The sequence below is a fragment of the Hydra viridissima genome, unplaced genomic scaffold (genome assembly GCF_058129835.1).
Source record: "Hydra viridissima isolate aposymbiotic clone 2 unplaced genomic scaffold, HvirCarnegie_v1 scaffold_5, whole genome shotgun sequence".
Taxonomy (NCBI): Eukaryota; Metazoa; Cnidaria; class Hydrozoa; order Anthoathecata; family Hydridae; genus Hydra; species Hydra viridissima.
The window spans coordinates 14535622-14555042 of NW_028324304.1; the positions used below are offsets into that span (position 1 = coordinate 14535622).

At 29.9% G+C, this 19421-nt stretch overlaps 2 protein-coding genes across 4 annotated transcripts; both read left to right on the plus strand.

Annotated features, from left to right (window-relative positions):
• Positions 1-5705: 5705 nt before the first annotated feature.
• LOC145188840 (uridine-cytidine kinase 2-like) lies at positions 5706-7331 on the plus strand. The gene is made up of 2 exons (XM_090089280.1): positions 5706-5856; positions 6355-7331. Exon 2 carries the CDS (start codon positions 6362-6364, stop codon positions 7076-7078), a length of 717 nt encoding a protein of 238 aa, XP_089945406.1. The 5' UTR covers positions 5706-5856; positions 6355-6361; the 3' UTR covers positions 7079-7331.
• Positions 7332-7707: 376 nt separating this feature from the next.
• Positions 7708-10164, plus strand: LOC145189298 (uncharacterized). Of its 3 annotated transcripts, none has more exons than XR_016452926.1 (4): positions 7708-7953; positions 8501-8660; positions 8921-9348; positions 9523-10164. XR_016452926.1 is itself a non-coding variant. In XM_080065900.2 (3 exons), the coding sequence occupies exons 1-3, from the start codon at positions 7773-7775 to the stop codon at positions 9090-9092; spliced, it is 513 nt and encodes a 170-aa protein (XP_079922026.2). In that variant the 5' UTR covers positions 7708-7772; the 3' UTR covers positions 9093-10164. The 3 variants fall into 3 exon arrangements, 1 of the variants encoding a protein (XP_079922026.2); XR_016452927.1 differs by having other exon boundaries at positions 9707-10164; XM_080065900.2 differs by having other exon boundaries at positions 8921-10164.
• Positions 10165-19421: the final 9257 nt, after the last annotated feature.

Below are 19421 nucleotides of genomic sequence, written 5' to 3' on the forward strand. Positions count from 1 at the left end.
ATGTATGCATGTATGCATGTATGCATGTATGCATGTATGCATGTATGCATGCATGTATGTATGTATGTATGTATGTATGTATGTATGTATGTATGTATGTATGTATGTATGTATGTATGTATGTATGTATGTATGTGTGTATGTATGTGTGTATGTATGTATGTGTGTCAATAATTTATGAAACTATTTAACAGCATATTTTAATAATTATGAAATCATTATGGGTGTTAACAACATGAAAAGACACTAATAGGAAGAACCAGTAATTGAAACTCAGTCTTAACAAACATTAGGGAAAAAAAAAGGGATGACAATTACCTGCCAAAACTTTTGGGGCTTTCCTACCACAACGTTGCGGTGAAAGTATAAAAAAGCGCTTCAAAAGGAGATTTGTACTCCGGTGCCTTTAGCAGCCCCTAAAAATAAATTGAAAATGGTACAAAAATGTGGAAAAAATGGACTTCTGAAACCACACTGAACATCCAAGAATTTAAAGATAAGGCTGAATAAATAGATAACAAGGAAAAGGAAAAATTTATTAAAAAAAAAAAAAAGATGATAATTAAAGAAAAATACTGCAGTAATGAGATTTTTTTTCAATGGTATTAGCTTATAAAAAAAGCAAAATAGTAAAATTTCTTTGGTTCATTATTATCCTGCATGTTGGAGGGAATACACCCATGTCAAATATTATAGTTTAAGTTTAAAGGTAATGGCTCAAAGAAACGATAAAGCTAAGTATGCCATCATAAGGATCTTTCCCCTTGTTAAACAAGACAGCATCATTTTACATTCATTACATATAAAATTGGAGAACATGGAAAGTTCCCTAATAGCCTTGGTGCATTCAGCAACAAACATGAACAGTGATTCCATCTTTGATTCCGTGATGGAATAATCTTAACAAGGACGGTATAGTGAGACCAACCTTTTATGTGTTAATTATAATTTTCAAGTTATAAGTTATATGCTTATTTGAGATAATCAAGTTATAAGTTATAGTACATATGAGTTTGACTGACTGAAGCTGACTGAAATTTCTGAGATTTAGTTTGTTAAGTCAAACATTGAAAATGTGATATGAAACGTTAAAAAGGGTAAAAAAAACAAACAGGAATAATACTGCAATACAGTTGTGTGCTGTAAGACAGCAATTCTGGCTTACAATTCATCAATTGAGTTGTTCTTCATGCAATAATGAGGTCGAATGCCTCTCAAAATTTATGCTCCAAGCACTTAAACAATTTTATTGCTTTTCATACCACACCTGTAGCTGAATTAAATGTCAAGAACATTTTAAAAGCGCTGGTGCTTGTTTTATCGCAAAAACATTTCTTTCTATTAGACATCATTAAATGAAGAAAATATCTGTGAAAATATGAAACCAAAGTTAGTAGTTTCTACGATCTGTTAACGTGTTGCATGCAGTGCCATTTGTAGGTTGCCAGTAGCCTTTTTCCTGTTGCTACTAAGGCCGCACTGTCAGTGAGTTAGGTTATTTGACCACCAAATGCTTTTTCCAAATCTTTAAATAAGTAACAAAAACTGTAAGAGAAATTTAATTTAAATAATAAACTTACAAAAATTAAAAAGGTTGCGAAAACTATGGTAATTCATTTAGAGACACTAAGATACTCAAAATAGTTTCATGAAGCAAAATAGTTTCATTAAGCAAAGATATTATAACAAAAACAATGGTTTAAATAGTTTGCCCATTACCTTTATGATAGATGCTTTGATTGATAGTTTGTAACTTTTTGATAGGTGTTTTTATTGATAGATGATGTTCTTTTGATCGATGGTAAATCCTTTGGATAACCTTTTGATAGATGATAACCTTTCGATAAAACTCTTGTAAATCTAATCTAAAAGTGAACTTCGTTCCAAACTTTCATAAATAATATAAGTGCAGAAATCAATAAATATTGCGTGAATGTAGTGACATTTGCCTTCGAAATTGTTAAAATTTTTTTATCATAAAAAATGATTTCGTCACTCTTTTATCATATTTCCAATATTTCCCGAAAAGCTTATTTCCCGTGCACAGATTTTTAAGACTGGCGATGTTTCAATGACAGCCCGTATCTTCAGTAGCGTTCAAAAGTTTAGAAATACCATATTTTTTCGGCTATTAAAGCATAGCTTTTGACAAACTTTCTCAAATCAGGTGAAACTTTTACCAAACGTTTTTTTTCTTTTAATTCAATTTACAATACAAGCCACAAAAACTATAAATTATCACGGTTAAAAGCTTCCGCGCAAAAGTTTAGAAACAGCATCATACCCTGCTATTCAATCAAGTTTTTGTTAGCAAAAGCATAATTAAGGGCGAAAATATTTGTGAAATTTGATAATTTAATAAGACTTCAAGAATATTTCAACATAAAAAATGATATTTCAAAAGCAGTGAAGTAGGGGAACCTGTTGTACCTTTGACCACGTTGTACCTTTAGTCACTCCGTCCTGTTGGTCTACTACTATCATTTTACAAAAACATGATGTGCCATTTGAAATATTAGTCCATGACGGCTCTTTTTACCGTAAAATACAATGTTAAGGATAGATTGTGTTGATTCACGAGGAATTATAAATTTTAGCTCTTTAAAAGTAAATATTCATGTTTATCTTATTTTTATAAACTGTCATAAATAGTTTTCTGGTAAATGTATGTTATTATTAACATTAACCAATATCTTTTTTTTTTTTGTTATGAAAAAGTTTATATGATTATTTCTAACCCTAAATGGGGTTTGAGATGATAACTGTTAAAGAAACCCATATCGTGTACCTTTGACCAGCGTAGGTCGTTGTACCTTTGACTGGTTCATATTGCGCTTTGATTTTTTGCGAACTTTAAGAGGCCGCTTTTATGAAAATTTTCATCAAATTTATCAGATGGACTGTTCGTTATTGCTCTTACGTGTAAAAATTAGCGGAAAACCTAAGTTGTAAGGGTTGATTTTTTGGATTCATTTTAGACAGCTTTGATTGCTTATAAAATCGTTATATAAGCTTTTATTGACATGTGGTTAGCCAGAAATTTCTTTATAACATATAACAAAGCTGTAATAGTCCAAATAATTCATGATTACCTATTAATGACATCATGGACAGGGGAACAACACACCTCGGTCAAAGTTTTTCTCGGCATAATTTTTGCGCAAAATATAAGAGGATAACACAAAATTTGAATGGTTTAAATTAATTCAATAGTCTAGAAAAAAAACGCCCGGAAGCAAAAACTGGTCAGAGATACAACAGGTTCCCCTATAACTAATCGTCGAAAGACTTGTGAAATTTTGTAATTCAATTACTTCGTGCTATTTCAAAAGCATGGGAGAAGTTAAGGAAGTTTCAAATGAAATAAAGAGTATATTTTTAAAAACAGTGAAAAAAATGTCTCATAGAAAGGTTTCTGAGCTTTATGATATTTCAAAGCCAAGAATAAGTCACATTATCTAGAGATTTCGTCAGCACAAAACTATTGAAAACAACCTTCGCACTGGAAGACCTAAAGTTACAACTGAAAAGATCGATATATTAATGGTAAGGTTTTCCAAGAGAGATTCTCGCAAGAATTCTATCGAGCTTAATGCAATTATGCGTCAGTTTCATGGCACAAACTGTGGAATTGATACAACTAAACGTCGATTGTGTCAAAATTGTCTAGTTAAGAAACCGTTGAAATCTGTGAGAAATTTGAAAGCCAGAATAAAATTTGCAATAGATCAATCAGGTCGAAATTTCTTTTCTCTGAATAATCAAAGTTTATGCTATTCAGTAGTGATGCAATTAGGTATGCCAAACGTCCAGTAGGAGACAAACTCAATACAAATTATCAGTTACCTACTGTTAAATATGACGGAGAAATGTTATAGTTTGGGGATGTTTTAGTCGTGACCATTTGTTGCATAGTTGGTATTATGGACCAGAGAGTTTATTTGGACATCATGAAGAATGTTATGCTTTCACATGCAAAGAATAAAATGACTCGCAAATGTATCTTACAACAAGACGATGATTCAAAGCTTGTGCTGGATCTGTAAGGGATTATTTGAAATCACAAAATCAAAGTTCTTGAATGGTCCTCAAAGAGCCCAGATCTCAATCCTCTTGAAGATCTTTGGGAGTACATTGACCGCCAATTTGTTGGTAGAAAACCAACTAACAAAGACCATATATTTGCTTTAGTTAAAGAGTTGGTATGACATTCCTTAGAATGGTCTCATTAACTTAGATGACTGTCTAGTCAATGTGGCCGATGCCTCGTTGCTGTGATGCTTTTTTGAAGGAAAATGGATTATTAACTGTCTTATTGAAACTGTCTTTTTTAAAATAATGACAAGTTAATGATTTTTGAAATATATTTTTAACAAAGTTCAGTTTTTTCTAAACTTTTTGCACGGAAACCTTTTTAAATAAAAATTAATTTTTAATTAACCGTTATAATTTATCATTTTTTTGGTTTGTTTGTTTTATAATATTAAGAATATTTGGTAAAAATTTCAGCTGGTTTGAGAAATGTTTTGAGAAGTTTTGCTATAAAAACTGAAAAAGTTTGGTGTTTCTAAACTTTTATACGCAATTGTATATTGACTTGTTTTTCAAAAATGTTAGAGCGTATAATGTATAATAGGCTTTAGTAAGCATGTAACGGAAACTACATGCTGTTTCTCTTAGTTTTAAAATTAACACGAAAACACGTAGCAACTGATTTGATAGATCAAATAGCTGAAGTATTTAGCATTTATTAACATTGGGAGATTTCATTAACCCTTTAAAGTATTTTGGGAGACCAATGAAAACTTGAATACAATAAAGTAAAAAATTGCAAACTTTTATTTAAAGATCATTTGGTAAGCAGAAAGTAATTCATATTCAACGAAACAGTAGCAGCCAATATAGGGAGGAGAAGGAAGGGGGGAAGGGGGGAGGTATTGAAGGCTCCTTTTTAGGATTTGTTTTTATTGTATTTAACATCTTATACTTAACATCGAATCTTCTAAATTTTATTTTGATTGCAAACGATTCTAATCTACTCTACTCTCATAAAAATATAAAAATATTTAAAATAGTTAACCAAGTTTTAATCAAAAGGTATAAGTTAAATGTAGAGAAAATATCATTTACTATTTTTCATGAACAACCTAAAGGTGATATATCTAATAATTACTTAATCTCTTAATTTTTTTGCATCTATAAATGTCTTACTAGATACTTAAAGTCTCACATTAAAGAACTGAAGATAAAATCTCGAAAAACATTACCATGTCTATTAGAGCTACTCGAAAAGTACTAAATCATGAGAAATCTTGTATTTTTCCATAGCATACTTTCATCATTACTTAATTTCTGAGTTATATACATATAGCATATAGCTACTTAATTTTTCACAACTTCAACCTCAGGTGTTGATGTTAGAAAACAAATACGCACGTATTTTAGCGAACTTTCTTGACTTGACGAATAAAAATCAAAATCTACGCCAATTTTATTAAACAGTTTTGTCGTTGTTTAAAATTTAAAAGGTGTGCGTAATTAGGGATTTCTGATTTTCTTTTGTAATCACGAAGATTTTTATTGCATTTTTAAAACACGAAGATATTTTTACTGTACGATCTTTTTTACGTTTTCACGAAAGTGGGATTTCAACGGCATAAGTTTTATTACATCGACCTCGGGTCCTAATAATGTAATTGATATTTACGCCAATGTTGCGTGAAATTATTTTTAAAATGTTTTACGTAGTGTGTTATGACCTTTACTCAAAACTTCATTAGTTTGCTACGGGTGGAATAAAGCTGTGATTATTTTTATTTGGAAATACCTCTTACACTTATCTTCACTTTGGTACAGGTAAGATTTAGAAATCTAAATTTTTTATTCAATGTTGATGACTCCTAGTAAATAAGTGGCTCTCATCTCCTCTAAAACCCATCAAACCTTTTTTATGGAACTTTCAATATTCAATATTTGTGTTTTAACAACTTTCGAAATATCTTAGTGCACTGTGAAGTTCTAACAGTGTATATTTGTAAATCACCAATCCTAATTAATGAGGTTTTTATAAATCTAAGATTCTTTTCACTCAATCTTTTAAATTTAAAACCTCAATTAATTAAGCAATTCTTATTGAAAGTGAAAGTTTCCTACTAATGTTACAGGCTTACATAATTTATTTATAGTTAATATTTCACATTGTAACTATTTTGTCTAACTAATTTACTTTGTAATTATGTTACATAAATATTTTTTGCTTGTTGTATCTTTTTATATGCATATAATTTAAATATGTATATTAGTGTGTTTTTATTGTCAATTAGTATATTTGTTTGATAACTAGCCTTTTTTTAGATGCATTATGTCAGTAAAAGCTGCAACACCGTTTTTAATTGGCGTTGCTGGTGGAACGTGTAGTGGAAAGACTGAAGTTTGCAAAAAGATATGTGAAGAAATAGAAAACATGAACAACAGTGGAAGAAAGCAAGTTATAATGCTGCGACATAAGAATTTTTATTGTAACTTGACAGATGAACAAAAAGTCTTAGCCTCATTAGGAAAATTCAATTTTGATCATCCATCAGCTTTTGATGATGAGTTAGCTTTGGCTACATTAAAAAAGCTAAAAGAAGGAAAGCCAGTTAGTATTCCAAAATATGACTTTGTAACACACTCTCGTCTTGATACTGATGAGACAATCTACCCAGCAGATGTTATATTGTTTGAAGGAATTCTTGTGCTTTACAACAAAGAAATTCGTGAAAATCTTGATATGAAAATTTTTGTTGACACTGATTGTGATACTCGGTTAGCTCGCAGAGTTTTGAGAGATACAATAGAACATAAACGTGACATTGATAGTGTCTTGAGTCAATATACTCGCTTTGTGAAACGATCTTTTGAAGATTTCACTCTTCCAACTAAAAAGTATGCAGATGTTATAATTCCTCGCGGTGTAAATAATTCAGTAGCTATTGGTTTAATTGTTGAACACATTCAAGATATTCTCAAAGTAGGTAGCCAGGATTCACATCGGAGTAGAAAATGTTCAGAAAACTCTGGGTCAAGACTGCATTAATATTTTTGAACTTTTCAATGTTTCCTCTTCTTTATTTCATTAAGCTGAACTGTTTGTAGCATTATTTGCAATAATCATATGACACCATAAATGATAAATTGTATTTTTTTAGTATTAAGACAAATTTTGAATTGTTTATAAACTTTCAATTAAAGTTTTTATTGATGCTCAAATTTAAAATTAACTATTATTGTTTATATAAAAATAAAAAATTTATGATAAATTTGTATTTTTGTTTTCTAGTTTTGAAACAAGCATATATGTAAAATATAATTCAATAATATATTCTGTTTCATTTGAATAGTTTAGTATTGTTAATAAAGTTTTAATGGTTGTGTATATAAAATAACTCTGTGTTATATACATATATTGGGTGTGTGCATATATATATATTAGTTTTTGTTTATAAATAAACTTCCTCAAATTGTATGCTTTTTTAGTTAAGCCATTACTTTAATTTAAAAAATCCCTGTTAAAATTCAATAAACAAAGTTAAACAATATTTTTTAAAGTTTATTTATCAAGATTTTTTTAAAGTGTTGTACCAAAACTTTTTTTTACAAGTTGTAAATATCAAGAACATTGGTCTTAATCATGATAAATGAATAATTTCTAAAGTAAAAGTGCCTCAGCTAGATGATGTTGACGTGAGCTAACCCAAGATTAACTATATTTATCTTAATAGATTATTCGAATGATACTGATACTGAAAAGATGGCTCATTTGTCGAAAACAATCATACATGTTGTTAATTTTTTTAACTTTTGCTGTTACAGTTTATCTTAATTGGTCGATATTGAACATTGGGAATTGGACAACATTAAACCAAAGAAAAGTTAGCCATTCGGTGATACAAAACCTTAATTATCCGCAAGGTAATGCATCAAATATATAGAATATCTAACATACATAAATTATCTTTATGATATATATGTATATATAAATCATGATATCTTTCAACATTGGATTACTTGCTGATTAAAATTGCTTTGCTCAAAAAGTCTTAGAAATTAACCAATATTTTTTATTACATAATAGTAACATTAGAAAGCATGATATTTCCATGTAATATAATCTCCATCTTGTAAAATCATTTTTTTGGAGAGTGGCTACTTCAAATCTTTAAACACCTACCTGTTACATTTGTTTAGATCAGACTATAGGCCTATTGACTGATTAATGAAACATGTTGATTGATTTTACAATTTTTTATGATTAATTACAGAAGAATTTAAGGAGGCCAAGCTGCAGTTGTTCAGGTTAATACTAGCTAATTGATTTGAAATGGAACTAAAACATTTGTATGATTATTGTAAAGGTGTAAATTGCTAAGACTTTCTGAATATGTTAAATATATTTCTATTCCTGTAAACAAGAGTAGTTAGTAAGGAATATTTTTCTTTTGCAAAAGTTTTTTTTCAGTTTGTCTTGGACTTCAGCCAGATGATCCTTTGTGTCATCATCATGTTCTTGAATTTGTCTGCGATAACATATCAATTCCAATCAACTATTTTAATGATGACTTTTGTGATTGCAAGGATCAAAGTGATGAGCCTGGAACAGAGGCTTGTGAAAATGGAAAGTATGTTTTTTTTTATGACTGAGGTTTTAGTTTTAACTTTTTGTATATAAAAACAGGGGGTTCTATTTATTTGAAGGTTGCTTGATTAAATAATTGATTTTCTTTCTTCTTTCTGATTCCATTTTTAAATATGATAAATAATTCTAAGTATATATTATTGAAAGTTTTGTATCCAATTGTAGATTTTAAATCATCCTTTGAAATTATTATTATCTCTTTTCTTTTCACTAATTTTTTTAAGTTTGTCTTGCATGTTTAAGGTTTTTCTGCAAGATAGAAGAGCGCTATATTCGCTCATCTTCAGTCAATGACGGTATATGCGATTGTTGTGATGGCGAAGATGAATGGAAAAGTCTTATACCTTTAGGGTTCTTACATCCAGACGAATCTCAGTTAAGATATTCACCATGTTCTAATCAGTGTGGGTGGTGATGTAATTACCAGTACCATCTATAGCAAGCGACAAGTATTAAAATGAACTTGTTTGAAGGTAATGGCAGAAAACTTACAAGTTCATGAGTTTTAGAGTGCTGATTTAGAAATACACACTAAAATTCTGTTATTCTAAATTCACTATCAAAGTAGAATGACAAAACAAAGGACTGCTTTGAATTTGAATGGAATAGGGAGTTATTGTAATTGTTTTAGAGTGTTTGTAAAAACTAATATCGCTGTTTCCATGATGAATGTAAGTAGTTGAAGTTATCTAATGGATTTATAAGTTTGCTGATTTTCTTTTTTTCTTCTGAATTATTAGAAAATTTTAGAGTCAGGGAAAATTTATGGCTTTACTCTTCGCGTTATTTCATCCAAACTCTTTGCATCTAAGTTCTATAAAGTTTAGTTATACATCCAACTTTAGAGATAATCCTGGAGTAAGTCAAGCATCAAATTGGATTGCTAATGGCCGAATGAGTGTTGAAGCAGTTTTTAACATTAAACTGTAAAATGGCTCTCCTTTCTATCTTCTTTTTCTCTTCTGTTTAACCAATTAATTTTATTTGTTACATATTTTCCCCTGCTGTTTTACTATTCGTTTTCATTAGCTACGAATAGCTGTAACAAATGATTGGCTATCATCTGCTTCATATAAATAAAGTTTGTCGATCTTTTTTGACACTTTTGACTTAATAGATATTTCTACGAGTGATGGAAAATTTCACGCAATTTACTGCGCAATTTTGTATTACTTATGATCCTGAGTGTTTATCATGTACTCCTAGCCTAATAGAAAAATACTGTTTTGGTTGTGTGAGTCTGAGGACTATAATGATTTCTGAAAGATGGGATCGGATTGAAAGGTTTCTTTTCAGCAGAAAATGAGAACACTGTTATGCTCCGTAAAAAAAAAATAGGATCAAACTTAACTATTCTTGTATCTTGGGTCTTTCAAATTTTGGAAATATAACAAAGACTGATCAGAAAAACGAAGATATCTGTATTATATTTTTTAAATCCTATAAACTTATAATATTTAATAACATAAAATAACCTGAATTATCAAGTTGAATTTTTGTTTAAAGCCAAATATACCTTAGTTAAATGTTACCTGCTTTTATAAAGGTTATTCGGTCAAGGAATTTAAACATCCCATCGTTAAAAGATTCCGTTTTTTAAAAAAAATAAACTTAATCAAAATATTTACTTGTTAAATCTCTTTAAAAAATTTTCCCTTGTTAAAATAATTCTCATTGTATGGCGCTTCCTTTACATTTTCTCTTAAGTGCATATGTTCTCAAATAATCTTAAACCTTAATGCTTAGACTATTTTTAGACTTTCCCAAACCTTTTTTTTTTTTTTAAAGTTTTGAAAGAATACTTTCCCAAATCTTTTTTTTTTTTTTTTTTTGGTGTTAAAAGTTCATAAATATAAATCTTTTATGATAGTATGAACAGAAATTTTTTCAGTAATCTGGCTTACTTAGATAAACATAAAAAATTTAACACGTACTAAAAGTCTTCGTATAATATGAGTGTCGTGTTTATGAGATAACATTAAAACACAAGAATAATGTCATATTACAAGATTAAATGATATCATATTACAAGATTTTATTATCATATTTACTAGATTAAATTTTATAATCTTTAGCATCATATTTACGAAAATATGTTAAATAAATTCCGAAATAAGTTCTGTGATACTTGTGAGTGGGGCGACCAAAAGCATGCAAATGCATACTTTTATCCTGTAAAATTATAAATAAGATACTTGTCTGTTACATTAAAAGAAGATGCATTTGGAGACTTATTAGCTTGAGTATATTTTTCCATATTTGACTCTTCAATGCACATTTTTACTTATATATATCCAAGCATATTTATTTTATAAAGGCATGTTTTTTTTATAGTATATTTAAGCATATTTTAGCATAAAAGCTTACTATTGTAGAACTTTTTTAAAAAATGTTCAGAAATTTAATAGCTTTATTAACCTATTTTAATAATTTAATTTTATATTAATTACTTCTTAATAATTTATTACTTTAAAAAAAATTCTTCTCTAGCGAATTTAAAAGTTCATGTTTTCTATAAACTATTTTTGATTTAAACATTTAGTTATTTGTTGTGTAGATTAGGCCTTATTTCCTTATTACAATCAGAAAATATTTTTAAAAGTTGCAAATAGAGGTGGGTGATTAATTCATATTTTTTATTTACAATTGATTAATTGATTAAAAACTGATTAATCAATTTTTAAAAATTAATGTTATTATTCTTAATAAAGTATAAATTATTGTAGGTATTAAAAATTGTATTAGAATAAAAGTTATTTTGTGTTAAATATTTTGTATTTGAAACAATAAAAATAGGACCTTATTAAAGAGCCCAAGGGCTATCTTCACTAGCAAAAACATTTTTATTTTTGCACAAATCGTTGCACAACTTTATGTTAAAGATGAGCACAGTCCATGTATCGAAACTAATAAAAAAAAAAAAAAATGGAGACGCGTAACAAATATTATTATTGAATTATTAGGTCCTGATGAAAAAAGTTGCAAAACAAAAATTTTTATTGAACCCCGCAGAACTTGACAAAGCCAATCATAACACTATTGCGTGGTTTTTTGATGAATCTGTCAAGATTCTTGCCCAGTAAATATTGGACGTCCTAGACGTCCAATGTTTGCTGGGTGGTGAAGGTTTTGAGAAAGGTTTCGTTTTGTTGTTTATTTTGATGCCGCACTATATAAAAGTTTCTGATGCCACCGAAATTGCGAAGACAACGTTTTTTTCATAGAACAGCATCTGCTTCTAATCACTATATTGTCAATTAAGAATTGTTATGGTTGTCATTCCTTCATATAAACTTGTTTCATTAATTGTCAAACTTGTGACAAATCAATACACAAAGTGGCCCAGCAGTCTCTTCAGAGAAATAGCTATTTTTTTCACCCAGAAAATGTTCTTGTATCAGCAATGTCAGATGAAAACACTCACGTGAGGCAAGATTCCTTACAGAAAGTATTAGTAGCTAGATGTTTCGAAGTCAAATTTCTTTATTAACTTTCAAGCTGAGAATTACTTCGACCTGATCGATTGGAACGAACAAAATTGTTTATCACCTGTTTTAAATAACATATCAGACGAGGAACTAAGACAGCTAGTTGAAGTAGCTCCAATTTTCAAATTTCCTTGTCATAATTAGGCAGTCATAATTAGACAGTAAAGGAGATGACTAGTGTTTTCTCAAAAGGGTTTGGCAACCGAGGATGAAGACATGAAGTAATTGTATCAGCAGAAATCTTGAAGAGAAAGTATGCAAATAAAAATATTGAAACCAAGGAGGGGTATATGGCAAGTTGAACTGTTATTCTCGTGTTCACTGTTCAAACTAACCGTATCTCTTAAAGTTCTATTGTGACTTTAAAGTAGTTGAAAAATATACACAAAAACCGTGTAACTTCAGTATTCTTGACATAAATGGGGGCCTTGAACATTAACCAAATTTAAACAAAATTCACATGTGAAAAAAAAATTCTGACCTACAAAGACAACTTTTCTCAGTAGTTTGAGGAGGGAAAATGAAAGAAATTTTAAACATCATCTTTAAGCTTTACCCGATTCAAATATATAACATTTGCTCAAAGAAAAGTCGAGACAGTAAAAACAACAGGTGGTCACACATGTGTAGTTACATAAAAATTAATCACACTATTAAAGTTTAAAATTGTTTTCGCAAAAATTACCAAAAATCAATTGTAACTACACTGATAAAACGATTAACTACACTGATAAAACTTAACTAAGAAACTACACTGATAAAACGGTTATAGTTCAATTAGAAATGTTCGCGAAAATTCTGCAGCCATTCTGAGACGAACACTAATCAAAAGATAACTGGTAAAAGCTGTTTTAGAGAACCATGACTTTTATTTTTAGATTAGATATTCACCTATTATTAGATTAGATTAGATATTCATTTATTTCATTTATGTTAGAGCAACTCATTTATTTAATCAATATCAATTTAAAACAAACAAATATATACCATAACCAAATATAAAAAACGTTTTTATACATAGAAAAACTTCTCTCCACATTAACAGAAGTAATAGATGCATATTGGGAAGTAATTGGAGCATATTTGAAGAAGGTCTTAGCAATAGTATATTTTTGAGTAGCAACATTTTTAATTGATACTCCAGACAACTCCGCTGAGATTTTATGTAATATACCAATGTCATTGTTTTTTTTTCAAAGTTAGTTTTAAATAAGTCCACGGTTTCACCTTTAATACTAAAAGTTCCCTCTACAATAGGGCGGGTCGATGGAGTACAAAGGCTACAGAACTGTCTTGTCTCTACTGTGACGGCGGAGCTTTTGAGTGCAGAAGATGAGAGTGTGAAGGCGTCAACAGTAAGAGCGATGGTTTTGAGAAGCGCAGAAAGAGAGTATTGGAGGGTGGAATAGTATAAGGGTGGTCTTTTTGAGAACGAGGGATAAGAGTGTGAGAACACTCTGGTGGTGATACTTTTCAATAAAAATATTTACAACAATGACAATAATGCTTAAATCGAAATACATACAAAATAATTATTCACCACATTGAATGTATAAAATAATAACTCACCACTGGTTTTTCTTTTCTTACTTATATATATATATATATATATATATATATATATATATATATATATATATATATATATATATATACAGTAGCGTCCAAAAGTAATTGGACAAACACCTTTTTGGTTATATTTTCTCATCGAGTCAACATTTTTAAATGAAATTTTGCATAAGCATGTCAAATTATACTACAATTATGAAAAAGAAAACAAAAATTCCCTTTTGGGAGTAATTACTTAAAATTTTGCTAAAAGAATGGAAATGACTGGCTCAAAAGTAATTGGACAAACTAAATATGTCGTTTAAAAATAAAACTTTCTCAACAAAGGATAAATTTTCAGCATTTTTTATGAAGATTTCTGTTAAATAATATATATAATATTACATAGTGTTATATTCTATTACATAATGTATATAATCTGAGCATAATCCTAGTACTTCGTTACATCTACGACAGCATTACATCTACGTGGCATTGAATCAACCAAATTAATTAAAACATCAATTTGTATTTCCTCCCAAGTGCGTTTAATCAACTCAAACAAATCATGCTGATTAGATGGTTTCTGAACACTAATTTTTCTCTCGATATGTTCCCAAAGATGTTCGATTGGGTTCAGGTCCGGAGATTGTGACGGCCATTCCAAGATACGAACTTTCTTTTGAGCTAAAAAATCCATGACTAGCTTGGAAGTGTGTTTTGGATCATTGTCGTGTTGGAAAGTCCAACCTCGCAACATTTTGTTATTTGCATGTGGCAGCATTATATCTTTGATTATTCCTTCGTACATGTTTTGGTCCATAATGCCTTGAACTCGATAGATCGGACCTACTCCATCACGGCTAAAACATGACCAAACCATAATTGAACCACCACCATGCTTTACTGTAGGAACTTGGTACTTAACTTCATTTCGAAGACCTATTGGACGTCGAACATATTTAATACCATTAGAACCAAACATATTAAACTTTGACTCATCACTCCATAGTATTTTTGACCATTGGTTTGCTGTCCAACTTAGATGTTCTTTAGCAAATTTTAACCGTGCTCTACGATTTTTTGCAGAAATAAAAGGTTTTTCAACAGGACGACGGCCAAAAAGATTGTTTTGTCTTAAGCGACGCTTTACTGTTGCATAAGAGCAAGAAATTTGATGGAACTGTGTAAGTTCTCTATGAGTTTCTTTAGTACTCTTGCGCGGATCTGCCTTTGACAATCTTATTACAACATTATCTTGGCGAAAAGTTGTTGATTTCGGGCGTCCTGACTTTGTTGATACTTGGAAGTGACTCCGTTGTTGAAAAACTTTTAATGTATAACCAACTGTTGATCGTGGAATATTCATACCTATTGAAATTTGTCGCACAGTCTTACCGTTATTAAATGCTTGTACAATCAACTTTTTCACTGCCTCGCTTAAATATTTATTATGTCCCATTACAAATTATTGATCATTGAATGTTTTTATAAAAATCTGCCTTCAGAAAAAGAAGTTAAAATATTCTAAGTTATATCAACATTGTTAGAGTTTAGTTTGTCCAATTACTTTTGAGCCAATCATTTCCATTCTTTTAGCAAAATTTTGAGTAATTACTCCCAAAAGGGAATTTTTGTTTTGTTTTTCATAATTGTAGTATAATTTGCCACGCTTACACGAAATTTCATTTAAAAATCTTTACTTAATGAGAAAATATAACAAAAAAGGTGTTTGTCCAATTACTTTTGGACGCTACTGTATATATATATATATATATATATAAGAATATATATATATATATATATATATATATATATATATATATATATATACATATATATATATAAGTAAGAAAAGAAAAACCAGTGGTGAGTTATTATTTTATACATTGTTATTTACACTAATACAGCTTAAATTGAAATGTTTTTGGCTTATCAATAACTAGTTTTACCACCTCTTGATGTTATTACAGCCTGACAGCGCCGTGGCATACTTTCAATTAGAGATCTAATCGTTTCTTGAGGGATATCTTCCCACACGCGGATAAGACTTTGTTGAAGCTCGTCTAGGCTGTTAGGTAGTGGATGTTGGCTTCTAACACGGCGTCCCATTAAGTAAGACGTCCATCATCAACAATAAAATGCTCTGTGTGAGCTGTTTAAGATTTTCCGCCCTCCCCATACCATCAATGAGCCGGCTCTATATAAAGTGGCTTCTCGAATGTTGCAACCGAAATATCTTTCATTTGGTCTTCTGTACACTCTTAAGCGGTGATCAGAACTTAAAAGGCAAAACCTTGACTCATTTGTAAATAAGACCTGTCCCTAATTATGTATTTCCCAATTCATATGCCTCCTTGTAAAAGCCAGTCTGTTTCTTCGGTGGTCTACAGACAATCTGGGACCAGTAGCTACTGCCCGAGGTCGTAAATTTAAAATACGAAGTCTTCTTCTTATGGTATCTTGACTAACAGCAGTTCCATGAACCTCAGCAAGTTATATTTGGAGACTTTGTGCAGTAGCGAACCGTTCTCTCAGTGTTTGAAGCATTAAAAATTGATGCTTCACGGCATTGGTAGCTCCTGTTCTGCCTTGGCCAAGTCGTCTAACGTGATTATTTATCTCTAAAAACTTTTGTAGAACCCTACCGACTGTTGTATGAGACACTCCGAATCTTCTAGCAAGTTCGCGATTTGTTAATCCTTCATTAGACTAAGTAATAAATGCAACACATTCATTACACATTCACAACAACTGCAACACATTCATCACGACTTAAATTTCGTCTAGAACGATGTTTAAAAATATATTTTGAAAATAGTTATACTAAAAAAATTACCTACACCAATAATTCAGTTAAACTTATACGACTGGAGTACTTACCCAGTGAGAAAGGTAGTAAAGATCCATTAGCGGCCCGCCGACGCTGGTTAAATATAGATGGGCCAATAGCGGGCCTTGCATGGCACTATTGGCCCATCTGTATTTAACTAGCGTCGGTGCGCCGCTAACGGAACTTTACTACCTTTTTCACTGGGTAAGAAGAGGAGTACTTAAGTACAAGTACAAAATGCTAAAAAATTCAAGAATAAGCAAAAGTAAAAAATTTAGTATAAAATAAAAATGAAAAAATTATGATGAACCAATATACATATATTTATACTAACTTCTAAATTCAATTCATCAAGACTTTCAACATATGATTTTTGTTTATTAAATGTTCCATTTACTTAGTTTCTCCTTATGTTTTATTCTTTTTGATCAACTTTGCCAATCTGAAATCTGAAATCTGAAATCTGAGACCCATTTGCACCTTTTTTTATCTCTTTGCTCCTTTAAGTCCCTTTCCTTCACAAGTATTTAAAGATTTTTTAAAAACACAATGCTTTTTGATAATCACTAACTAAATTTTAATATAAAAATTGTATTATTAAACACTTTTCTTTCTTCATTAGAAATGCATAAAACAGCTTTTTTTTTTTTGCAGACTTTAATATTACATCTAACTAGTCTGCAGAAATGTTATATTCGAATTGCTAAATATTATCTACACAACTAAGAATAAATTATGCAAAATATTGTCTCAAAGTAAGTTAATATGGCAAACAATTTTTAAAGAAATTCAAAACTTAAGGAATTGGTTTTTACAATACCTGTGGCTGAATGTAAAATTTAGCCACAGTTTACATTTACTTGCAGAAAAATCAAACAACGAATCAAAATTCTTTTCCAAGTAAACAAAGCTGGATTTGTTCCACACAGAACTCTTTTAAAACGTTTTTTATAATATCAACAGAGTATCAGTATTTTTTTTTTTTTTTTTTTTTTTCTATTTTAGAAAAATTTACTTATTTTATCCCTTTAAAAATAACTTCAGACAAAAAAAATAATTTTAATGTTGTTATCAATTAATATGGCAATAATTACCAAACTTAATGAGTTATTTAATATAAATAAACATTTACTAAACATAAAAACTATAAAAATTTCTAAACATATAAACTATAAAAATTTCTAAACATAAAAAACTATAAAAATTTCTGATATTAAACTCTCAATAGTTGTTGAATCTATGAAAAATAGTTTATTACAACAATTTTTTTTTTTTTCTTGGTAACTTACTATATAACTGAACGTTTGGCGCTTGTCTTGTTTCGCACCCTCTATTTTTTTTTTTGCAGATTCAGAAAGATCTTTGTCTAAATCGAAAAAAAAAATGGTATTCATTTTAATTTGTAACAAACAAAAAGTACTCTAATTCACATTTGAATATTCCATTTTTCCTATAAAAACAAACAGTGTTCCAAACATCGCCTTAAACGCTGCTTTGCTGCGATAGACACACCACACATCGCTCCAAATTTCCGTGCCTGGCCTCATCCATCGACGTGTAATTGGTAAAAGAGTTGCTGCACCACGTTGAGCTACGGGGATTAAAAAACCATGTTTTGTTGTTGGCTCGTAACTACCAAACATCCATTGGCTTTTAGCAATTCTGCCACTGCTATATTTGCGGCGAGAAAAAGAGATTCGTCAATCTCTACAACACAAGCAGGGCCGCCTATTTTTACAGGATTATTCAGAAAGTAATTTACTGCCACATCTCTGTAAAACTGGTTCCAATTGCTTATTGTTTCCCTGCATCCAATATCCAATTCTTTTTGAATATCTTTTAGCAGCAGTTCCCAACTTTTCCCAGAGCTACATGTCCATACGTACCTTATTCCAATAATCTTTCACAACTCCAGTTTTAATTTTTCAAAAAGGCTGCCTTAGCGAATGTTTATAGTCTTTTTACAACTTTTGATCGTTCATCTCCAAGTTATTCCATCTACACTGCGCGTATACAGTTGTTCGCTAAACTTCAGGTTGCAATAAAGACAAATCATTACATTAGCAAGCAAACCGAATTCTCTCAACCAGCTCATACATTCTTCGCGATTATTCATAAATTTAGCACCAATTTGATTTAATAAGATTGTATCAAATTCATATACGGTTGGTTTTCAAGCCATTTAGAAAATTTATACCGCTTTATAAAAAACTGGTGAAACGAAATAGTTAAACGAATTATTATAAAACATTAAAACCGTTAGGCAAAATTCTTCATAATTTTATACCTATTCACCTGTTGTTTACTGATATTAGCCAGTGGTGGACCAAAATACTGACAAAAATTGGAGATAGAGTGCAAAAACTACTTAAAAACTCATACAGCTTTGTTACTAACACTCCATTCTTTTTTTTTTCTTTTTGTTTCTTTACTATTTTAAAAACCAGGTAAATAATTTCAGCGGTTTTAACTAATGGTTTTAAAGCTTTCATAAAGAAGATTCAAATTGAGTTAAAAAGAGCGTTGTTTTTACAGGAAAAATGGAATATTCAAGTGTGAATTAAAGTACTTTTTATTTATCACAAATTAAAATGAATACCATTTTTTTCCGTTTCAAACAAAGATTTTTCTGAATCTGAAAAAAAAAAAAAAAAAAAAATAGGGGTGTGTGAAACCAGATTAGCACCGAATTTTTCTCGTCTATACCAATTTTAAATGATAAAAATGGAATTTCTCTAATATTGAGCAATAAATCTTGTGAAGAATGTATTTCCTATATAGAATTGATGTAAGCGTTCTATTTTACTGATCAAGAAAAGCTAAAAATTTAATAAAATCACATAATTTGACTTATTGAGACTTATAAAAAATCTTA

What these genes read in the sequence shown, in the direction of transcription:
- LOC145188840 (XM_090089280.1), top strand. Translation starts at nt 6,362, where the DNA reads ATGTCAGTAAAAGCTGCAACACCGTTTTTAATTGGCGTTGCTGGTGGA.
- LOC145189298 (XM_080065900.2), top strand. Translation starts at nt 7,773, where the DNA reads ATGATACTGATACTGAAAAGATGGCTCATTTGTCGAAAACAATCATAC. An exon ending in AAACCTTAATTATCCGCAAG is followed by an intron (nt 7,954 to 8,500) that starts GTAATGCATCAA and finishes GTTTTTTTTCAG; the next exon opens with TTTGTCTTGGACTTCAGCCA. An exon ending in GAGGCTTGTGAAAATGGAAA is followed by an intron (nt 8,661 to 8,920) that starts GTATGTTTTTTT and finishes TGCATGTTTAAG; the next exon opens with GTTTTTCTGCAAGATAGAAG.